The sequence below is a fragment of the Notechis scutatus genome, chromosome 4 (assembly GCF_049901735.1).
Source record: "Notechis scutatus isolate UNSWTSFEM ecotype Mainland chromosome 4, rNotScu1.2, whole genome shotgun sequence".
Classification (NCBI taxonomy): domain Eukaryota; kingdom Metazoa; phylum Chordata; class Lepidosauria; order Squamata; family Elapidae; genus Notechis; species Notechis scutatus.
This window is the reverse complement of record NC_142012.1, coordinates 9,818,158-9,841,201: the sequence shown is the minus strand read 5'-3', so window position 1 is coordinate 9,841,201 and position 23,044 is coordinate 9,818,158. Positions and strand designations below refer to the sequence as shown.

The following is a 23,044-nucleotide window of genomic DNA, read 5'->3' as shown; positions in this document are numbered from 1 at the left end:
GATGAGTGGTGGGCCCTTGTTGCTCACGCGTGGAGTTCCACTCGCGTGAGCGAAGAACACTTCAGTCCCTCGTTTGCTCAAGTTGAGCTTTGCATGTCAAAACAAGCATCTTCCCCTCAAGCACCCTCAAGCGTGCAAGCCTCGGTCTATGTTGTCCGTCCTCTTGGCTTTTAGGTTTCTGTTTAATTCTCATTGCCTTGGGGTATCAGGGTTGGACTAGTGGACCTCTAAGGTACCTTCCAATTCTGTGTATTTTATTGCACTTGAAAAAGTCAGAAGTCTATGCTGTTTTTTCTTTCTTTCACCTTGCACCTACAACTCTCTTCCCCCTTTCTTCCTATTTGCATTGGAGCTGTGCATGCACCTGCCACTCACATGCCCCCCTCCCCCATACACGGGGCCCCCAAGGTGGAAAGGTTGGGGACTGCTGCCTTACAGGAAATACTTGCTTGGCATTCATAGTTTTTGGTACTCCTCACGTCTCCTGGAATCAATTAACTTTGAGTACTGAGGTACCACTGTATATGTTTGGTAGTCTCCAGGCCTTTGTTATGGACTTCCATGGTTTTTAATGGTGTAAGACCTCTGCTAATTAAAATTGCTGTCCCATCTACCGTTGCAGTTTTCAAGCTTGGTTTTATATGGAAGAAAAGGTAATCTCTCCAGTAATCTAGGCCCAAACCTTTTTAGGCATTAAAAGATAATCCCCAGTTCTTTTCTATTTAAAAAAAAAATACTGTTGGATTTACGTGCTGCTTTTCTGCTCCTAAAAAGCAGCCAAACAGGCTTGCCAGTGAAAACAATTCTAATATAAATGAAAATGTGTATACCGTAGGTAGTCCTCGACTTATAAACATTCACTTAGGGACCGTTCAAAATTACAGTGGCACTGAAAAAAGTAGCTTAGGGTTGTTTTTCACACTTCCAGCATCCCCATACTCACGTGATCAAAATTCAGATGCTTGGCAGCTGACTCATATTTATGATGGTTGTAGTGTCCCAGGGGTTACGTGATCCCATTTTTGTGACCTGACAAGCAAAGTCGATAGGGAAGCCAGATTTCACTTAACAACTGTGCTACTAACTTAACTGCAGCAATTCATTTGACAACGGTGGCAAGGAAAGTCTTAAAAACGGAGCAAAACTCACTCAACATCTGTCTCACTTAGCAACAGAAGATTTGGGCTCAATTGTGGTTATAAAGTCAAGGACTATCCATACATGTTTCAAGTTTAAAAATTAAAGCTTGGGGGGGGGGGGAAGTCTGCATCCTTGGTTAAGGATTATGGGTATTAAAGTCTCCATTTGGAGGCCTCCATGTTGAGATAAGCTTATCAGTGGATGAACTTTGTGACTCTCCTGGGTTTTTTTTCCCCTGTGAATCACTTAGTTTCTCATTCCTGTCTCTGCTTGCATCACCCAAAGTTACTTCCTCTTTCCTCACTCAACTTCTGATTACTTCTGACTGGAATAAGTAGAAGGGACCCACATCAGGATGGCAGGAAGGAAAGAATGGGCACCTCAGTAAACTTAACACTTAGTGGTTTGTAACATGGACCACAACAGTTTACAGAAAGTCAAGGTAAGTGGACTATCAACAAATGATATTCAGAAACAGAATAGAGCTGGAAGGGGATCTTGGAGGTTTTCTAGTCCAACCCCTTGCTTATTCTAAACAAGTAGCTGTCCAGTCTCTTCTTAAAAGCCTCTCCTTTGATGGAGCTCCCACAACTTCTGGAGACAAGCTGTTCCACTGGTTAATTGTTCTCACCATCAAGAAGTTTCTCCTGAATTCCAGGTTGCTTCTCTCTTTGATTAGTTTCCATCCATCTTTTCTTGTTCCTGCCCTGCTTTAGAAAATAAATTGACTCCCTCCTCTTTTATGGGAGCCTCTGAAACAGTGGAATACTGCTATCGTGTCATCTTCTTTTCTCTAGACTAGCTATACCCAATTCCTGCAACCGTTCTTCATATGTTTTAGTCTCCGGGGCTTTAATCTTCTTAGTTGCCCTTCTCTGGACTTTTCCCCAAAGCCTCAAGATCTGTTTTGTAATCTGATGACCAAAACTGGATGCAGTATTCCAGATATGGTCTTACTATCCTATATTACTGACCCTTAGTTGGAAGTCAGCTGCTCTTCCTTGGAGATTAGATGTAAATATAATGTTCCCAAACCTCCAGCTCTTTGCAAAGAGTTCAGAACAATCTTCTCCAACCAGATGCTCAAGTCACGGGGACAGGACATGTGAAAATTGGTGAAAATTGACCGTGGATCTTCTCATAGGTAGTCCTTGACTTAACAACCACAACTGAGTCCAGAATTTCTGTTGCTAAGCAAAATGGTTGTTAAGTGACTTTTCACGCCATTTTAAGACCTTTCTTGCCACAGTTGTTAAGTGAATCACTGCAGATATTAGATTAGTAACACGGTTCCTAAGTGAATCTGGCTTCCTCATTGACTTTTCCTGTCAAAAGGTCGCAAAAGGGGATCACATGACCCCAGGACACTGCAACTGTCAAATAGAGTCAGCTGTCAAGTGTCTGAATTTTGATCTTGTGACCACGAGGATGCTACAACATTCATAAGTGTGAAAAATGGTTATAAGTCACACCTTTTTCAGTGCTGTTTTAACTGACAAAAAGTCGTAAACCGAGGATTAACTCTCATTCTCCAAAAATAGAGGATAGCCAGGCTTGCAGGTAAATAAGATTTTCTTTGCTTGCCCCAAAGATAAAAGTTTGAGATACTTACACAATACTCTTTTCATCAAATTCTTCACCTTCTGGACTCTCCAATTTTTAACTAGCTCTGGAAATATGGAATTGGCTGTTCTTCAGAAAATTTCGTTACAAGTTGGTGGTGTTGGTTTTTTTTTTTTTTAAAAAAAGGCTTTGGAACAACTTTCGGTTTCATTGCCAACTTTGGTGAAAGAATGGTTGTCTGCAAACAAGCAGGCAAGTGAAGCTGTCTAGATTTAAATCGGTCAGGGTCAGACTTCGTCAACAGCTTGACCAACAAGAACATGGCCAGATTCCAGGATGACGGGTTTCAATTTTCATCATTTAGCAGCAGAAATGCCAAGCTTCAGGTTCTTTCCCATGGCTTTGGTCCTACGGCGGCCTGAAAGGGTTTTTTTTCAGCAAGGGTTGCTGGTTAGAGAGGAATACAGATACGTCCTCGACTTATGACCACAATTTGAGCCCCAAATGTCTGTTGCTAAGCCAGGCAGTTCAGTGAATGTTTGCCCCCTTTCACTACCTTTCTTGCCACGTCGTTAAGTGAATCACTGCCATTGTTAAGTTTCTAACATGGTTGCTAAAAGTGAATCTGGCTTCCCCATTTATTTGGCTTGTCAGAACGTCGCAAAAGGGGATCGTGCTGCCAATTCAGACACTGTTTGAATTTTGATCACGTAACCATGGAGATGCTGTGAAGGTTGTAAGTGTGAAAAATGGTCATGTCGCTTTTTTAGCGCTGTTGTAACTTCAGTCACTAAATGAATAATTGCAAGTCGGGGAGTCTTTGTGGAGGCAAATTCATCTGGTTCGAATAATAAGGAGGATCTGTAGGGATTGTGATTGGGAAGAGAGACCTACGTTGGCTCTCCAGGTAGCCTCAAATAGCTTATTTACTATTCCTTTATCTTCATAAACAGCTTATTTATTATTTAGCACATGATGAGAACAACTGAAATATAAACAACTGAGTTAAAATGTCAAGATGATGCACGTTTATACATTCTGCTTCTAGCATCTTCATGTGCAGTGATAGAAGATGGATGCATAGATGTTTGAAATATTTGGGAAAATGTAAGAGAAGTATTTGCTGGATGATATTTAAATACATGATAGGTAGAATAAATAAAATTGCTGATCATTCTCCATCCTCTCACATCTGGTGCCCTGAAGGAAACATGAAAAGTCCAGAGACACACACAAAAAATACAGAATCAGTGTATGAACTTTTATTATTTTTATTCTTGCTTCATTTTCTATTGTGCTTCAAACTGTTCTGCTATTACCTTCAAGAGTGAACAGAGTAACAGAGTTTGAAGGGACCTTGGAGGTCTTCTAGTCCAACCCCTGCTCAGGCAGGAAGTCCTATACAATTTCAGACAAATGATTATCCAATATCTTCTTAAAAACTTAACTGTATAATAGCACCTGTAACTTCTGAAGGCAAGTTGTTCCATTGGTTGATTTTTCTGTCAGGAAATTCCTCCTTAGTTCTAAGTTGCTTCTCTCCTTGATTAGTTTCCACTCATTGCTTCTTGTCCTGCCCTCAGGTGCTTTGGAGAATAGCTTGACTCCCTCTTCTTTGGGGCAGCCCCTGAGATATTGGAACGCTGCTATCATGTCATCCCTAGTCCTTCTTTTCATTAATCTAGACGTTCCCAATTTTAGTGACTGTTCTTCATAAATGTTAGCCTCCAGTCCCCTAATCATCTCCGTTGCTCTTCTCTACATCTTTCTAGAGCAGGGGTGTCAAACTCAAGGCCTGTGGGCTGGATGCGGCCTTCCGGCTTCGATCTGGCCCGCAGGGCCACCTGGAAACAGTGAAGGACTGGCCGACAGTGCCTCTGCAAGCAAGAATGGAGCTCGGAAGGGCCACGCACGGCCCTCCTGAGCTCTGTTTTCACTGGCAGGAGGGTTGCAGGAAGCCGCCGCAGCCGAAAACTGAGCTCGGGAGCCTGTTTTTGCTGGCAGAGCATTTGGGCCACCACAGGTGCCCCTGACACGAGTTGGCCACGCCCGCCCTGCAGTGGTGGGATTCAATTTTTTTTACTGCAGGTTCTGTGGGCGTGGCTGGGTGGGCGTGGCAGGGGAAGGTTACCGCAAAATCCCTATTCCCTCCCCACCCTACTAGCTCCGTTCTCCCGTGCAGGGCAACCAAAGAAGACCCAGCCGATCAGCTGGGACTCGGGAGGCAGAGAATAGATGGGGTTGGCGAGGCCAGTCAGAGGTGGTCTTTGCTGGTTCTCCAAACTACTCAAAATTTCCGCTACTGGTTCTCCAGAACTGGTCAGAACCAGCTGAATATCACCTCTGCCACCCTGGCCATGCCCCCCCCGCCCATCTGCCCCCAAGGTCAAACACAACCCTGATTGATACCCCTGTTTCTAGAGTCTCAAAATCATTTTTTTAATATCGTGGCGACCCAAACTGGATGCAGTATTCCAAGCGTGTGATCTTAACCAAGGCATCATTAAAGCGGCTCTAACGCTTCATGTGATCTTGATTCTATCCTTCTGTTAGTGCAACCTAGGACTTGAGTTGCTCAACGTTCAAGAAAAGGGAGCATGCCAGGCCTAGAGCTGGAATCCTTGTGAAAGCTTCCTGCCGCGCTTCTTTCCTGCTGATGCATAGTTGATGCCATCTGCTCGCCTTGAGATTACAGCAAAGCCATAAATGACGAAAGACTGAATGTGTGGAGCACCCTGACCCTCTATCCAGGAAATGTAGCTTACGACAGTGATTGGTAATTCTCTTCAGGGCGCTGGCAGTTTTTCAAGGGAAGATCCTTGGCGTGGACGTCAGTGGGCATTATATATATGCCCTTAGTCAAAATTTAGGTCGCTAAGCGAGAAGTTTGTTAAGTGAGTTCTTCCCCCCAATGACTTTGCTTGTCAGAAGGTCGCAAAAGGGGATCAGGTGACTCCCGGGACACTTGGCAGCCGTCATAAGTGTGGGTCAGTTGCTGAGCCTCTGAATGTACATCACGTGACCATGAGGATGCTTCAATAGTCATAAGCTTGAAAAATGGTCATGAGTCACTTTTTTTTTCCAGGGCCGTTGTAACTTTGAATGGTCACTAAGCAAACTGTTGTAAGTCAAGGACTACCTGTAGAATCTGAAATCTTTTCAGGGCAATAAAAGTTGTGCAGGTTGGCTACTGAAGAACTTTCCAGGAGGAACATACACCTCAGTTAAAACAGATGTTACAGGTAGGCCTCAACTTACAGACCGCCATTGAAACCCAAATTAAGCGAGCTAAGTGAGTTTTGCCTCATTATATGATCTTTCTTGCCACAGTTGTTACATGAATCACTACGGTTGTTAGGTTGATAACAAGGTTATTAAGTGAATCTAGGTTTCTCGTTGATTTTTCCTGTCAAAAGGTCGCAAAAGGTGATCACAGGACACCGGGACAATGTAACCGTCATCAATAAGAAAGAGTCAGTTGCCAAGCGTCTGAACTTCGATCTCGTGGGATGCTGCGAAGGTCGTGTGAAAAATGGTGATAAGTCACATTTTTCAGGGCTGTTGTAGCTTTTGAACAGTCACTCAACGGACTGTTGCAAGTCAAGGACTTCCTGTAATCTGTGCCTGGGTTTTATACTTGGATTTGACCTTTTTTGAGAAGCTTACCAGCCATTTCCAATCTCATTGAAGAACCTTGGATAAGCAATTGAGGGAGCAAATCAGAAAAACTAACTATGGGAGCAGGGATCCCGTAGTGTTTTTTTCTGGAGGCAAAACAAGATGTTTCCGATTGGAAGTGAAGCTCCAGATGATGATGATGATGATGATATATCATATTATTATATTGCCTTGGAGCAATACCTAAAGGGGGGCTACCTTGCTATTTGGAAAATCCTGAATTTATCAGACTTGAATACTCTGATTCTACAAAAAAACACCCTACTTGGAACAGCTTATATCCTTCGACGCCATCTTAACAGTTCCTAGGTCCTTGGTTAGGACTTAAGTTGTTGAGTTACCAACCAGCCCCAAAGGCTGTGAATCTCACTAAAGATTAACTACTACTACTACTACTACTACTACTAATACTACTAATAATAATAATAATAATAATAATAATAATAGTAATATAATGGAAAATGTGCAGTGTGTGCTTCTTTTCACATCGCTCATTGTCTATTTTGTTCTCTATTTCATTTGCAGGTAGCTGTGTCCAGTTGGGTGGCAGGCAGACCCAAGGGGTACCATGAAGTTTTCAGGACCCTTGCAGAGCGAGAGGTTGTCCGTCCTCCTAGAGATGGCAATCTCTAGGGAAGCTCAGATGTGGAAGGTGTACCTGCCCAGATTTCAGCCCAATCAGGTAAAACCTTTCGTCACCTTCGACTCGGTCTCTATAGTGGAAGTCTCCAAAGTTGGCAACTTTAAGGCTTGTGGACTTCCAACTTTCAGAGCTGGCTGGAGAATTCTGGGAGTTGGAAGTCCACAAGTCTTAAAGTTGCCAACTTTGGGGACCCCTGCTTTATAGTTTGGTTTGACAAAATTGCAGAAGAAGGCAGTTCTTTTAGGCTGCTTAAACAGAGGGATAGAATCAAGATCACCTTAAGTGTTAATACCACTTTATAATGCCTTGGTAAGGCCACACTTGGAATGCTGCATCCAGTTTTGGTCGCCATGATGTAAAAAAGATGTTGAGATTCTAGAAAGAGTATAGAGAAGATGATTAGGGAGCTGGAGGCTAAAACATACAAAGAATGGTTGCTGGAACTGGGTATGTCTAGTCTGATGAAAAGAAGGACTAGGGGTGACATGATAGCACTGTTCCAGTATCTCAGGGGCTGCCCCAAAGAAGAGGGAGTCAAGCTATTCTCCAAAGCACCTGAAGGCAGGACAAGAAGCAATGGGTGGAAACTAATCAAGGAGAGAAGCAACCTAGAACTAAGGAGAAATTTCCTGACAGTGAAAGCAATTAATCAGTGATACAACTTGCCTCTAGAAGTTGTAAATGCTCCAATACTGGAAGCTTTTAAGAAGAGACTGGATAACCATTTGTCTGAAGGTGGTGTAGGGTTTCCTGCCTAAGCAGAGGGTTGGACTAGAAGACCTCCAAGGTCCCTGCCAACTCTGTTGTTCTATTCTAAGAGGCCACTGGACTTTCTTAGTTTTTCCAACTCTATTTCTAAGACTCTTCCTGTTTCTGAGGAGCTGGTTTGATGGAATCCATCCCATCTCCTGATGGAACATTGGGCCTGTTTGTTTAGCAGTTTATGTCCTTATCATTTAATTTTAAATAAAGAGAACCATATCATTTTAATTTTGCCAGCTGAGCAATCTTTTGTTTGGTGAACATCCCGTGGTGTCAAAGAACATACTGTGCTGTGCTACAACAGGAATTAAATCATTGTTATTGGAAGCCTACTTCCCTGTGGCAGCTTACTGAGAATAAACCGGCTTGTTCCTTCAAACAGTTAAGAAATTTCCTGCTTCCTTATGCATATATATGCTTTTAACTGTCAAGGACATAATCTCATTGGCATAGCTTTCCTTAAACCCAACGCTGCTGTATATGGGTGGAGTAATAATATTGAATTGCGATTTTGTTGCTGTATTTCAATTTATGGGGATTTGGGTGGATACTGCTTAAGAATTATTCCCAGTATGAATGACCTATAAACCCGGCAATAAATCAATAATCTGTGGTTCATCAGAAGGAGTGCACCATGGTTAGTTGAGCAAGCTTGGAAAACAGGTAGTCCTCGACTTACGACCACAATGGAGCCCAAAATTTCTGTTGCTAAGTGAGACATTTGTTAAGTGAGTTTTGCCCCATTTTACCACCTTTCTTGCCACAGTTGTTAGTGAATCACTGCAGTTTTTAAATTAGTAACACGGTTGTTAAGTGAATCTGGTTCCCCTAGATGTCTGAAGTTTGATCATATGACTGTGGAGATGCTGCAATGGTTATAAGCGTGAAACATGGTCCTAAGTCACTCAAAGCTTCTTTAATACAAAGCAAAGGAGGATAGGGCCAGCACAGTCCCTCGATTAGAAAGATTCTGCTTTGTGTTAACAGATAACAGATAATCAGAGTTGGAAGGGATCTTGTAGGTCATCTAGTCCAACCCCCCACCCCCACCAAGCAGCAGACCCTACACCATTTCTGACAAATGGCAGTCCAATCTCTTCTTGAAGGTCTCAAGTAATGGCGCTCCCACAACTTCTGAGGGGCAACTTCTGTTCCGTCGGTTGATTGTTCTCACTGTCAGAAAGTTATTTCCAGGTTGAATCTCTCCTTGTTCAGTTTCCATCCATTATTCCTTGACTGGCCTACAGGCGCTTTAGCGTCTCTCTTATATCAGCACTTCCTGATTAAATTAGAATTCTACTATGTTTTTACCCAGCAGTTGTTGAAAGTTGTTGAGCTGGTGAAAAGCTGATTTACTCATCAAAGCCTCCTTCAGACTGTCTCTTTCTCCGTATGGAAAAAAAAGAAGGTTGTAAATCTTGAGTAGGGCTGACTTTAGTGACAGCATTGCCCTATCAGTCACTCAGAAGGCAAGAAGAAGGAGAAAAAATAAATAAAAGGCAGGAGGTCTGTGGAGATTCTCAATCATCCAAATTTTGTCCCAAAGGTGTTTTTTCCAAAAGGCAAACTTTTTTTTTTTCATTTTTCTTAATGTTTTGCTTCTTATCCAAGAAGCTTCTCCCGTTTCTTTTTTTAAGGGGAAAAAAAGGGAGGAAAGACAAGTCACCTTTTAGAAAATTGGGACTAAAAAGCAAGACATGGCATTCCAGCCATCTCATCCTAGAGATGAAAGAACACAAACTACAGGTCCTCCGCTTATGACCATTCATTTAGTGGCCATTTGAAGTTTTCAGTGGCACTGAAAAATGTGACTTATAACCAGTGCTAGCCCATACAACTGTCCCAGCATCCTTATGGTCACTTAATCAAACTTTGGATGTTAGCAGCCATCATGTACAGGTAGTTCTTAACTTATGACTACAGTTGAGCCCAAAATGTATGTCGTTAAATTTGTTAAGTGAGCTTTGCCCCATTTTGTGACTTTTTTCACCACGTTTGTTAAGTGACTGCACTTAGTAACATGGTTGTTAAGTGAATCTAGCTTCCCTATTGCCTTCGCGTGTCAGAAGGTTGCAAAAGTCACTGATCCCAGGACACTACAAATGTGAGTTAATTGATAAGCATCCGAATGTAAATCCCATGGCAGTGGGGGTGCCATAATGGTCATAAGTGTGAAAAATGGTTATAAGTCACTTTTTCTGGTGCCGTGGTAACTTCGGTCACTAAATGAACTGCTGTACATCGAGGACTACCTGTATTTATGATGATTGCAGTGCCCCAAGGATCATGTGAGTGTCATTTTGAAGGAGATGACCAAGCAGAGATTGAAGGCGGGGTGAAATGCGTCATCAGTTTGGAATCCTTACATAGCCGCAGGGAGGCCCAAGTCCAGCCCTCTATGAATCCCATTGACTCTTTATCTAATACCTTTTTGACCTGACTATTAGTAGATCAGATTTTTTTTTTGGTAAAGGTAGCACGTAATAAACATTTAAGGCTTTGAACTCAACGGCTGTTCTTGGCGACTTACACCTGACAATTTGCGATTGACCATTTCCACCCAGCAAAGTCAACGAGAGACGCTGGATTTGCTTAACAATTCACTTAAAGACTGCAGTGATACACTTAACGGCTGTAGCAAAAAAAAAAAAAAAAAGGGTGCAATTCATTTAACAACCATTTAACAATCTGGTCTCAATCGTGGTTGTAAGTTGAGGACTACCTCTATGCTTGCAGTTTCTACAGTGTAGACTTTGCCAGGTGGCTGATCCTTCTTTTGAAAGGTTACTGGTAGTCCTTGACTTAACGGTTTGTTTAGTGACCATTCAAAGTTACAACAGCACTGGAAAGAGTGACTTTCACAGTTACAACCTTTGTAGCCTTTCCACGATCACCTGATCAAAATTCAGGTGCTTGGCGACTGGTTCACACTTAAGCCCGTTGCTGTGTCCCAAGGTCACACGATCCTCTTTTGTGACCTATTGACAAGCAAAATCAATGGGGGAAGCCAGTTTTGCGGGTTACTAACTTATCAACTGTAGGTTGTGGGGTCAAGTTTCTCAAGACAACGAGTGCAATGATTCACTTACAAATTTTGCCAAGAGAGGTCATAAAACGGAGGCAAAACTCACTTAACGAATGTCTCCCTTAACAACAGAAACTTGGGGCTCCATTGTGGTCGTAAGTAAAGAACTCCTTTCACAGAACTGGGACACGATTTGCCAAGAAATAGACAAATGACTTAGGGTGCCAAGATGCTACTTGCTCTCTTTGGCAGAAATTATTTCATAGTTGTATACATCCGTGATTGCAGTTGGACAGGTTTGAGAGGTATGGGCACAGTTCGTGGGCGTGAATATTTTGTCTCTAAAGCCAAGATTGTTTGGAAAACCATGGCAACCACTTTGCCCATGGCAGCTATTCCATATGATTCATCCAAAGGTTTTCTGAACGTTTTCTGCTCGTGGGAGAAGTAGTGAGACAGAGTTTACCTACAGAGAATTTTTGGTCCTTAGGTTGCAAAAGACATACTTCCATTGCTGTTCAGAGTCACCTTACAGGAAAAGATGTCCCAAAGGTGCTTTTTTTTTTCAGGAGGCAACTGGACTTTCTTGTTTTTTTCTTTTGAAGATGTTTCCCTTCTCATCCAAGAAGCTTCTTCAGCTCTGACTGGATTAGTAGGGAATGGAAGGATTGATATTCCTTCCAGACAGCTGGTCATTTGCATCCTTTTAGAGGGTCGTTGAGGCCACTTGGAGGATTATCTGTGTCCTCAGGGTCACCTGTATATTGCAAATGGTTCCTGTAGTCTGCGTTTTTTCCCCTCTGGAAATCTATTCCTACTCTTGACACCATTCAAAAGGTGTTCATCCCAAATTGTACGGCTAAAAGTCTGTAGTGATTCTCAGTCCTCCAGGTCATGGTTGTGCCAAAGGTGCCTTTTCAGGAGGCAACTGGACTGAAGAAAAATCTTACCTTATAGATGAATAGCATAAAAATGTAGTAAGTAAAAATACATTGCATCCACGTGGTGAGAAATATGAGCTGTGGACTTGTTCGGTGTTTTAACTGACTGAAGTACAGGTAATCCCCCTCTTATAACCATTATTGAGCCCAAAACATCTGTTGCTAAGCGAGATAGTGGTTGATTGAGTTTTGTCCAATTTTACAACCTTTCTTGCCACCGTTGTTAAGTGAATCATTGCAGTTGTTAAGTTAGTAACATGGTTGTTAAGTGAATCTGGCTTCTGCATTGAGTTTGTTGTCAGAAGGTCACATGACCTCAGGACACTACAACAGTCAGAAATACATTCCAGTTGCCAAGTGTCCGAATTTTGGTTACGTGACCATGAGGATGCTACAACAGCTATAAGTGTGAAAAACAGTCGTAAATCCCTTTTTTCAGTGCCGTTGTAACTTTGAACAGTCACTACATGAATGATTGTAAGTCAAGGACTACCTGTATAGCCTAATACTTCATTTTAATTTGGCAACGTAGATTATTTTTTAACATATCCTTTAGATTTTATTTGCTTTTCATATCTGGCTCCTGCAATTGGAGCAGTGGGTGGAAACGGAAAGTCCACTGAAGCAGTTTTGGCAAAAGTTGCTTCCTTTTCCAGAAAGCCTAGCACCACGATGGTGAACCTATGGCATGCGTGCCAGAGGTGGCACACAGAGCGCTCTCTGTGGGCACATGCACCATTGCCAGCTGCTCTTCTGTTTTCTGGCATGCAGAGCCCTCTCGGTGGGCATGTGCGTCAGCCAACTGGTCTTCCCAAAATGGCCTAAAAACGGCCCGAAAAGCATCCTGAAAAAAGCCCCAAAAGATGACCAAAAAAAAGGGCATGCATGCACCAGCCAGCTGGCTTTCGAGTTTCCGGTGCTCCAGCACATGTGCATGCACGCACATGCACGCACGTTCCAGTTTGGGCGCTTGGTGCCGAAAAGGTTTGCCATCTCTGGCCTAGCACTGTTCTTCTGTGTTTAAAATTAGATCAATCCAATGTTGCAAGCATCCTTCGGTGACGCTTTATTTATTTTTCTTTCTCGGCGGTTGAAAACATTACACGCCAATTCCCCAACCCCAATTAATTTCCAAATTGGAAAATGAAGCAAGTTCCAAAGATTTTAGGGTGAAAATAGATTATGTCAGGTTATCCTCGACTTAAAACTGTTGGTTTAGTAACCATGACAAGTTACAAAAGAATTGAAAAAAGTGAATTGCAACCAGGGGTGGAATTCTACCGGTTTGGACCGGTTTGGGCGAACCGGTAGTGCGGAGATCATTTGACCCCGCCCACCTGCCCCTGCTCTTCCCTGTGCTTTTATTTCCTTGTTTTGGAGCACAGCTGATTTGCATGGCAGGGTGGTTTTGGCCGTGCCTCAGCTGTTTTACTCACGGGAGCTGCAGTAGAACGTAAGTATTATAGCTGAAAAATGGGCTTTTTTAAAAATCACCAAGCCGGTTGTTAACACTGGTTGAATTGCACCACTGGTTACAACCATTTTTCACACTTAGGACCATTGCAGTATCTCCATGGTTACATGATCAAAATTCAGACACTTGGCAACTGACTTGTATCTATGACGATTGCAGGGTGCTGCCCTTTTCCAGCTGTCTACCCGGTTACAGCATAATGTGTGTTCTTCACAACCCATTGTGAGGCTGGTCGACATTTGTCCTGTTTTGCAGTCATTTGCTAGTAAATCCTTCCTGTTCGGCTTCCAGACTCATTGCATAATCTGAATGACAGATCGGACTCAGCAGGGTCCATCCATATGGCAGATACCATCCAAAATAGATTCCTTCTGCTAGTTGGAATGTTTCTCTTCTAGAGTAAGAGCGTCCAACTTTGGCAACTTTTTAGAGCTGAGGACTTCAGTTAAGCTGGAGAATTCTGGGAATTGACTCTTGTCTTAAAAGTTGCCAAGATTGGACTCATCTGCTTTGTCTGGCTGGGGAATTCTGGGAGTGGAGGCCCACAAATCTTTGAAGTTGCCAAGGCTGGATCCCTCTGTTCTGCTGGCAAGGGGACTTCTGGGAGTTGAAGTCCACAAGTCTAAAAGTCACCAAGTTCGGACACATTTGCCCTGAGTAACTAGGGCATTCTGGGAGTTGAAGTCCACAGGTCTTAAAGTTGCCAAGATTGGACCCTTCCTGCTTTAGAGCTTCATCCTTTATCATGTGTCACCATGTTAATAGAGGGAACATCTATCCTTTGGATAACTTTTATCTTGCTTTTCTAAACCTTTTTACAGAGTCTCTGACCAGACGAGACATAACCTGGAGCGTGTGGCCAAATAAACACCCACGTTTCAAATGTTGACATAGAAAAGTCTTGTTTACATCCATGCTACTTTCTCCTTGAAGACCCAATCCAAAATAAAGGCCTGGCACGGGGTGTCACCCACTGCAGCTTCCCGCTACAAATTCCAGGCAATTCAGCATTGGCAGCGGTGTGCCGAGGTCGGTACACCCTGTACTAAGCGCTTAATTTGGATCAAGTCATAATCTGAGTATTGTCAGGCACTGCTTTGGAAGGGTTGAATTTACTCCGGTATTAACTCTTCTGCTATTATTAGACACTTCTTTGCTTCAGTTTTATGCCAGGTTTCTGGGCAGGGTGCCCTGTGTAGAATCATATCCGTGGTGTTAGATATTTGATCTCAGAATCTACTAATCTGGATAGTTAGAAGCCCTCGACTTAACCACAGTTCATTTGGTCACTGTCTGAAGTTACAACAGCACTGGAAAAAAGTGACTTACGACCACTTTTTACACTTAAAGACCGTTACACCATTCTTGGGGTCATATGATCAAAATTCAAATGCTTGGCAACTGGCCTGTATTTAATGATAATTACAGTGTCCCAGGGTCATGTGATTATATATATATATATATATATATATATATATATATATATATATATATATATAGATAGATAGATAGATAGATAGATAGAGTGTCACTAGGCATAGATAGACGTAGATAGGTCTACAATAGAACTCAGAAAAATATATATATATATATATATATATATATATATATATATATATATATATATATATATATATATATATATATATATATATATTTCGTGTGTTCAGGTCTTTTCCCGTGTAAGATTCTTACACAGGAAAAGACCCGAACACACCTAGACCTACATACCTGTACCTGTGAAAATCTACGAAAACGTATATATATATACACACACACATATAATATCACAAATATAATATAATATGCAACAAAAGGTGGTAAAATGGGGCCAAACTCACATCACAAGTGTCTTGTTTAGCAGTAGAAAATTTGGACTTGATTGCAAGTCGACTATATACGGATGGATGGACAGACGGACAGACAGATAGATTAAAAATGATAGATATGAAAACTGATGGATGGAGAGAGAGAGATAGATGGATAGACAAACAAGAAAAATAATGGATGGAGAGTGAGAGAGATGAAAAATGATGGAGAGAAAGATAGATGATAGATAAAACATGATGGATGGAGATAGATAGAGAAGGAGGGAGAGAGAAAGAGAAAGTGAGAAATTGAAATGATGGTCCCCATCTTACAGTGGGAGTTGGGTGTGCAACTGATCTATGGGGATGCAGTGTTGAACATGAGTTTTACAGATACACACATACACATACACATAAACCCACAAACCCACAACACAAGAGTGTTCTTTTCTGCCCATATATGGAGGTGATTGAATTATGTACCAACAATGAACGATAAGAGAAGGCTCTTGGGAGTCCCTGGGGCTGCAAGGTGATCCAATCAGTCGATCCTAAAGGAAAGCAGCCCTGACTTCTCCTTTGGTAGGACAAGATCCTGAAGCCGAAGCTCAAATACTCTGGCCACCAAATAAGAAAAGAGAGAGAAGGCCTCATTGGGAAAGATGGGAAGGCAACAGGAGAAGAGGACGGCAGACAATAAGAGAGTTAGATAGGGCAAACTCTGGGAGACAATGGAGGACAGGAGGGGCCTGCTGTGCTATGGTCCTTGGGGTCATGAACAGCAGTGGGTTCCTACCTGTTCCACTACTGGTTTGGTGATCGCGCGTGCAGCTTTCTACACGCCAGCTGAGGCCTGCAGTACCAATCAGCTGAGCTGATCGTAGGACTTTTTGCTACTGGTTTTGGCTGAACCGGGCCGAATCGGTAGCATACCACCACCACTGGTTGTGTGCAGTAATAAATCAGCTTCAACAGTTTCGGTACATACCAGGCCTCAAGGCCTCACGTAGGCTGAAAGCGTGTACCAGGAACAAAGAACATCAATCAACAACACGTCACCATGGGCTACTAACTGGACTGCAAGCGCTGATTTGCTACTTTGTACCTTTCAAACTGACCATCTAAAACTGTAATTGGATGTTACTAGGTGTCCACTAATATTTCTACTCATGTAACATAATGATTGGATAGAGTTCACCGCTTATGACGTATCACTATGTGTTTTTAATAAAAGAGCTTCCCGAGCTCGTGATCGGGGCAGCTCACCCGAGTTAGAACCAGCCTGGTGTCCTTCTTGATGCATTCGACCACCCAGTGAGAAGCCTTCCTAATGCGGAGCAAAGCCGCAGTCGTGAAGAATCGGATATGACTTAGCGAGTGAACAATAGCCACGGAAGAGGGAAATGGGGGCTGCCATGTCAGAACCCCCAGATTGGTGGGGCACAGCTTTGTCTGGCCAGCTGAGGACTTCAGCCACCCGTGGCTTCCTACTCTCTTTGCAAATGGTGTGTGGCGCATCTGGGGGTCTTCAACACACACACGCACGCACGCACGCTGCAGTCATGCCGAAAACTCCAGTCACAGATGGTTAAGGAGAGCTTTGGCATCTCTCCAGCCAACCATCTAGATCTGCAGGTTTTCCAAAGCACCCCAGGGGGGGAAATTCTTCTCTGCCCTACTGGGCAGCTGAATGTAAATATTTTGAGATTGACAGGCCTCCCACATGGAACAGCAGCAGCCAGATTGTTCAGTCTTGAAGTTCTGTTCCATCACCTTCTTTTTAAATAGGAAAAAAAAAAAAACCAGCCATCTTAAGACAGGAATTTTCCATTCTGCTTATGGCCAAAGGCCCTGGAAACTTTTCATATGGAGAGCCAGTTTGGTCTCGTACAGAAGAAGAGAATAACAGAGTTGGAAAGGACCTTAGAGGCCTTCTAGTCCAGCCTCCTGCTCAATAGGAAACCCGATAGCATTTCAGACAAATGGCTTTTCTTAAAAAACATCCACCACTCGCAGCTTCTGAAGGCAAGTCTTCCACTGGTTGATTGTCCTCACTGCAAGGAAGTTTCTCCTTAGTTCTAGGTTGCTTCTCTCCCTGATTAGTTTCCATCCATGGTTTCTTGTTCTGCCTTCAGGGGCTTTGGAAAATGTATCGCCTCCCTCTTCATTGTGATAGCCCCTTCGATATTGAAAAAGTGCTATTACAGTGGTGGCTAACCTTTTTCGGCCAAAAATTGCGAGCGCGCCCACGCTTGCATGCCAGCACCCAGAATGCAATGTGCACCCCCTCCCCACGCCCCCTGTGCATGCGTGCGCAGTCCCCCCACCCCCTTACCTGCACTGTGCCTCACAGCTGATTTTTTTGGCTGGTTTGAGGCTTTTTTCGGCCTCCCAGCGGCTTGGAAAAAGCCTCTGCAAGCCTTCTCAGGCTGAATTATAGGCCCGTTTCCTCACAGGAAGTGATGAAACGGGGCCTATAATTAGGCCTGAAAAGCCTTGCAGAGGCTTTTTCCAAGCTTCTGGGAGGCCGAAAAAAGCCTCAAACCAACTGGGGAAAAAAAATCAGTCATGAGGCGTGCGCATGCACAGTAAGGTAAATTTGCCTGCAACTCGCGTGCCAGCACAAATGGCTTTGCGTGCCACTTGTGGCACACATGCCATAGGTTCGCCATCACGATGCTATTATATGGATAACTATTGCCCCTGTGGACTTCAACTCCCAGAATTCCCTAGTCAGCATGGCCCTGTCCTTAAGCGCATTTTGGAACCTAAAGTTTCAGGAAAATTTTGCGTGAAGGCTTATGCTAAGGATGAGATTGGTCCCATGTATAAAGTCGCTAGACATTTTGCCAACAATGCCCAGGTTCAACTTATGACCATAAGTTAAGCCCATAATTTCTGTCGCTGAGACATTTGTTAAGTGACTTAATGACCTTCCTTGTCACAGTTGTTAAGCAAATCATTGCAGATGTTAAGTTAGTAACATGGTCGTTAAGTGAATCTGGCATCCCCATTGACTTTGCATGTCAAAAGCTCACAAAAACTGATCACATGACCCCGAGACACTGCAACCGTCATAAATACGAGTCTGTTGCCAAGCATCTGAAATTGATCACATGACCATGGGATGCTACAGCTTTCATAAATGTAAAAAACGATCATGAGACACTTTTTCCGATGCCATTTTTAATTTTGAATGGTCACCAAACGAACCTGTTGTGAGTCAAGGCCTATCTGTAGCTGTTTGGATCCTAGTCAGAACGTGGCTTATTTTACTAGATTCACAGTCCTAATTATAAAGATGGCTACCGAGCCTTTCTCTGAGGAATTCAGAATATTTTTTTGTAAACTCTTAACAAAACTTTCCCCCCAAAATCACTTGTGTGGGCATCTGCAGATCTGCATGCTCCAGCAAGGGGGAATGAATGAATGAAAAGAGCTGGAAGGGACCTTAGAGGTCTTCTAGTCCAGCCCCCTGTCAAGCAGGAGAACTTACACCCATTTCAGATAGGTGACTGTTTCTAGACTCTTAAAAAACTCCAGTGATGAAGCACCCACAACTTCTGAAGGCAAAGCTGTTCCTCACTGGTTAATGTTCCTCACTGTTAGGAAGTTTATTTCAGCTTGCTTCTCTTCTTGATTAATTTCCAACCACTGCTTCTTGTTCTCCCCTCAGGTGCTTTTGGAGAATAGTTTGAACCCCCTCTTCTTTGTGGCAGCCCCTCAAATACTGGAATACTGCTATCATGTCACCCCTAATTCTTCTTTTCTCTTAGACTACCCAGACCCAAATCTCGCAGCTGTTCCTATGTTTTAGTCTCCAGGCCTTTAATCATCTTAGTTGTTCTTCTCTGAACTTACCCAAAGTCTCCACATCTTTTTTGTAGTGCGGTGTGGATGGGGTTTGGGACCTCAGGCCACCATTTTGTCATCGTGTTTAATTTAGGGCTTTCTTTGCAGGATTTAAATCTTCTTCATGGTTTTTTTAGAAGCGCTGTTTCTATGCAATGTAATTTTGCACATTTGGACACGTTGCAAGGTCAGAGGCTGCAGGCAGAATCTGTGGAGTTTTCTGTGAGCAGCTGCACCAGCCCACATCTGAAACGTCCTTCCATGGTTGTGCAGAGACTGACAGTTTCCACCCCCCGGGGTTCTCTGAGAAGCTTCACAGCTTTCTGAGGTGCAGCCTGACTGGCACGCCTCAAAAATGCCTGAAGTCATAACTTGAGTTGCTGGTGTTGTTGGACTGGCTTTGCAGTTGGCTAAAAAGTAACTTGGTTGGAAGATCTGGACTTATTACCCTGCACCGTGTGTGCGCGTGCCATCCCTTAAGGCAAGTAAGACCACAAAATCCCTAAAGAATATCAGTGGTGACATGACAGCCATGTTCCAGTATTTAAGAGGCTGCCACGAAGAAGAAGGGGGTCAACCTATCCCCCAAAGCACACGAACAGAACAAGAAGCCATGGATGGAAACTAACCAAGGAGAGAAGCAACCTAGAACGAAGGAGACATTTCCTGACAGTGAGAACAATTCATCAGTGGAACAATTTGCCTCCAGAAATTGTAAATGCTCCAACTCTGCAGGTTTTTTTTTTTTTTTTCAAAAGAAGAGATTGGACAACCATCTGTCTAAAATGGTATCGTGTTTCCTGCCTAAGCAGGGGGCTGGACTAGAAGACCTTCAAGTGCCTTCCAATTCTGTTATTCTGCTTCCCTGTAGCACCTGGTGTGCAAATCATGTCTGCCTAGTTACATCCAGATGTTGGCAGCCTAATTTATAGAACACTGCAATTGTGGCAATTTTGCTCCCAAGCTATCTCAACGACACCTCTTTGAGACGGAATCATCCCATAATGATGATTTTCCAGCACACACAACTGCACACATATACACATGGATACATACACCAAATTATACAATAAGTGGACATCCCAAGATTTAACTGAGGGACCAATTTTCTTCTACTCTGACAAAAAGATCATTCTGTTCCGTTTAGGTTGGCTCAGAAATGTAGTATACTACTATCCTGTATATTAGGTAGTCCTCAACTTAAAACTGAAATGGAACCCAAAATTTCCTTTGTAAGTCACAATGGTTGTATGTACAGCCACCGATGTGTTTGACCCAATTTTATGACCTTTTTTATGGCGGTCATGAAATGAACCTAGCGTCAACTCATAAAATATTTCTATGGTCTTTTTAGAGTTGCCAACAGAAAGGGGGGAGGGTTTGAAAGAGCAGTGCGGCAGCTTGGAAATCGAAAGTGCATTCCATAAATAGTTTTTCAAAGGTGTAGTAACTAGGTGACTGAAGTTTCTAACTGGAGAACATGATTGATGACTCCTGGCTATGGATGTGTCCCATTGGAGAATATGAATTATGATACACCCAGGGTGGGTGGGGGAAAACCAGGGTCAAGGGTGACAATGAATTATGTGCCTCAAGAGTCGGCTACAACCAGGCAACGCTGGACATGTTAACTCCCAATAAATCCTTTTGAAGTTTTGGAAGTTTGGCCTTGAGACTTATGATTTAATTAGAGTAACTGCCGGAATCCTGACAGCTAGCCAACTCTTCACAATTCATCCTCATTACCAGGACACCTGACGCCCGGCCTCTTCCATTGCATCCCGACATCTAGTTGTGAAGTGAATCCATTCAATCCTGTGGGATTGGCAAAAACTATTGCAGATCTTGGTTGTGCGCCAAGGCCCGTAAAGATGAGGCAGTTGGCAAGTACCTCAAATGTGATCGCGGGACTACAGAGAGTGTTGTTCTGCTGTTGGAACTCCAGAACTGGGACCATAAGCAGGTTTTGGGAGACTGTTGTAAGTTTTGAACGGTCATTTAAGTGACCAGTCATTAAGTGAGGGCTACCTGTATCAGAAGACGGAGAGACATTTGAGGAGGTGGATACAGATAGATAAATAGAGATGAAAAACAGGCGGGTTAAGAATGTATTACTAAATAAGCGGTTGTGAGAATGCGTGTGTGTGTGTGTGAGAGAGAGAGAGAGATTGAGATTGTTTTTAATCTTATTTTTCTTTTTATTCTACAGGATGCAGGCATTTCTCCAACCCAGCGGGACGAAGTGATTCAGTGGCTGGCCAAACTCAGATGCCAGTTCCACCTTTATCCGGAAACACTGTCTCTGGCCGTTTGCCTCTTGGACAGGTTTTTAGCTGCCGTGAAGGTAACAGTTTGACCTCTTAAGATCTTTGCAAAGATAGTTAGGCCTCTTCCAGGCTTCATCCCAGCCTGAGCAAAGCCTTTTGGGATGAAATCCTCCATTTTCTGTTCACCTGGACTCTTGATGCTTGACTTACTCTGCATATAGGGTGTCCTGTGTACCTCTGTGAGCAATTTTGGCTGAAGGCCATGACGTTTTTCTCCATGTTCATGTAGTTCATTCATGGCCGGAACTGAACAATTTCCATTGCTCTGCCTTCCCTATTCTTCAATAGTTTGTTTCGAGATCTCCAAACATGGTGACTTTACAATTTGTGGACTTCAACCCCCAGAATCCCTCAGCCAGCCATGCTGCCAGCCATGCTCTTAGCCAGCCATGCCAAGCATCTGAAATTGGCATGCTGTCTGAGGAATTATGGGAGTTGAAGTCCACAAGTCGTAAAGTCGCCATGTTTGCAGACCCTTGGCTTATTTGAAGAGGCTTAGAGCATTTCAAGTATTCTTCAACTTACAACCATTTGTTTTAGTGTTAGTTCAAAGTTACAACAGCCCTGAAAAAAGTGACTCTTTTTTGGTGAGGAATGGAAGGATTTATATTCTTTGCAGTCATCTGGTTGTTAGTACATTGTTACTAACATTACTAGATGGTCGTCGTTCGCTCTAGAAAGCTCTGATCTAAATCCTTCCGTTCCCCGCCATTCAGTTAGAACCGAAGAAGTTTCTTGAATGAGAAGTGAAATGTTTTCAAGGGGGGAAGAAAAAAAACCAAAGGAGGTTCAGTTGCCTTTTGAAAAAGCACCTTGGGGAAAACCGTGACCTGGATGATTTGTGAATCTCCATAGACACTGGGAACAGCATTTTTCTATTTTCAACCCAAAGAGCCTGTTGCTTAGACTAAACCAAGATCATTTTGGGCCGCTTCAGTTTCCATTTTAGGGAATGGATCTATTTTCTTGCCTGGAATTAATGTCCACCAACAATTTAAAAAGAAACACACATTTTCCTCGCTCCCTTATTTGAACATAGGGGGAAAGAAAGCAAAGGGTTCCTTGTTTACCAGGCTAAATTAAACCTCCAACAAAAAATTAAAGATAGAAACTCATGCCAACTTTGCTGGGAGCAAAGCCTTATGAAACACAGCTGGATTTATTTTTGGAGGAACGTGCCTAGCGGCCTTGCCCAATCTGGTGCCTTTCAGATCTGTTGAACATTTCTTCCCATAATTCCCACCGCACCTAACCAACCATTGGGAATTATGGGACAGGAATCCAGCCCATTGAAAGGCACCAGATTGGTGGAAACTGGAATACGGGTAGTCTGTGATGACCCAAAGGGGCGTGGCACAAAGGCAACACAGTCAGATAATCAGTAGGAGTCCCTTTTTTAGTTCCAACTTTGCCCCCAATGTCCTGGTTATCTTCTGACCGGAGAAAAACTCCCAGGAACAGCCTTTGGCTGCAGAGAATCAAGTCCAAAATGTGGTCAACAAAAACTGTAACTATAAGTCCAATCAAGGCAAAATGAGATAATTAGTCCGATAGGGCAGGAGCAAGATTTCCAGACATGAAGGCACAGCAATAACTCAACATGGTTGGGAAGACGCCAGATAAGCAAAGTCAACACAAGATAAACTCATGTTTGCTCCCAGCAGCTGCAGTACTCAGCATGCATTTCTTTTAAACTCTCTTCCCAGCTGTGGCTAATGAAGGGAATCAGGGCCCTTTCCTCCCCCGTAAGCCACTCAACCCATGTTGCTCTCTTCTCCGTTCCTCCCTGTGTGCCCTGGGATGAAGAGAGGGTGGGCCTGGGTCTTCCTCT

General features: G+C 43.2%; 1 protein-coding gene across 3 annotated transcripts in view; it reads left to right on the top strand.

The window, feature by feature from the left end:
- CCNI (cyclin I) overlaps positions 1-23,044 on the top strand; it is a 59,657-nt gene that overhangs the window by 17,317 nt on the left and 19,296 nt on the right. For 2 of the 3 annotated variants that reach the window (XM_087962748.1, XM_026676463.2), the window contains exons 2-3: positions 6,907-7,063; positions 21,096-21,230. In XM_087962748.1, coding sequence (XP_087818874.1) covers positions 6,950-7,063; positions 21,096-21,230 — 249 coding nt within the window. In that variant the 5' untranslated portion in view covers positions 6,907-6,949. Of the gene's footprint in view, positions 1-1,441; positions 1,583-6,906; positions 7,064-21,095; positions 21,231-23,044 lie in introns of those variants that run through there. The other variant, XM_026676464.2, reaches the window with a different exon arrangement.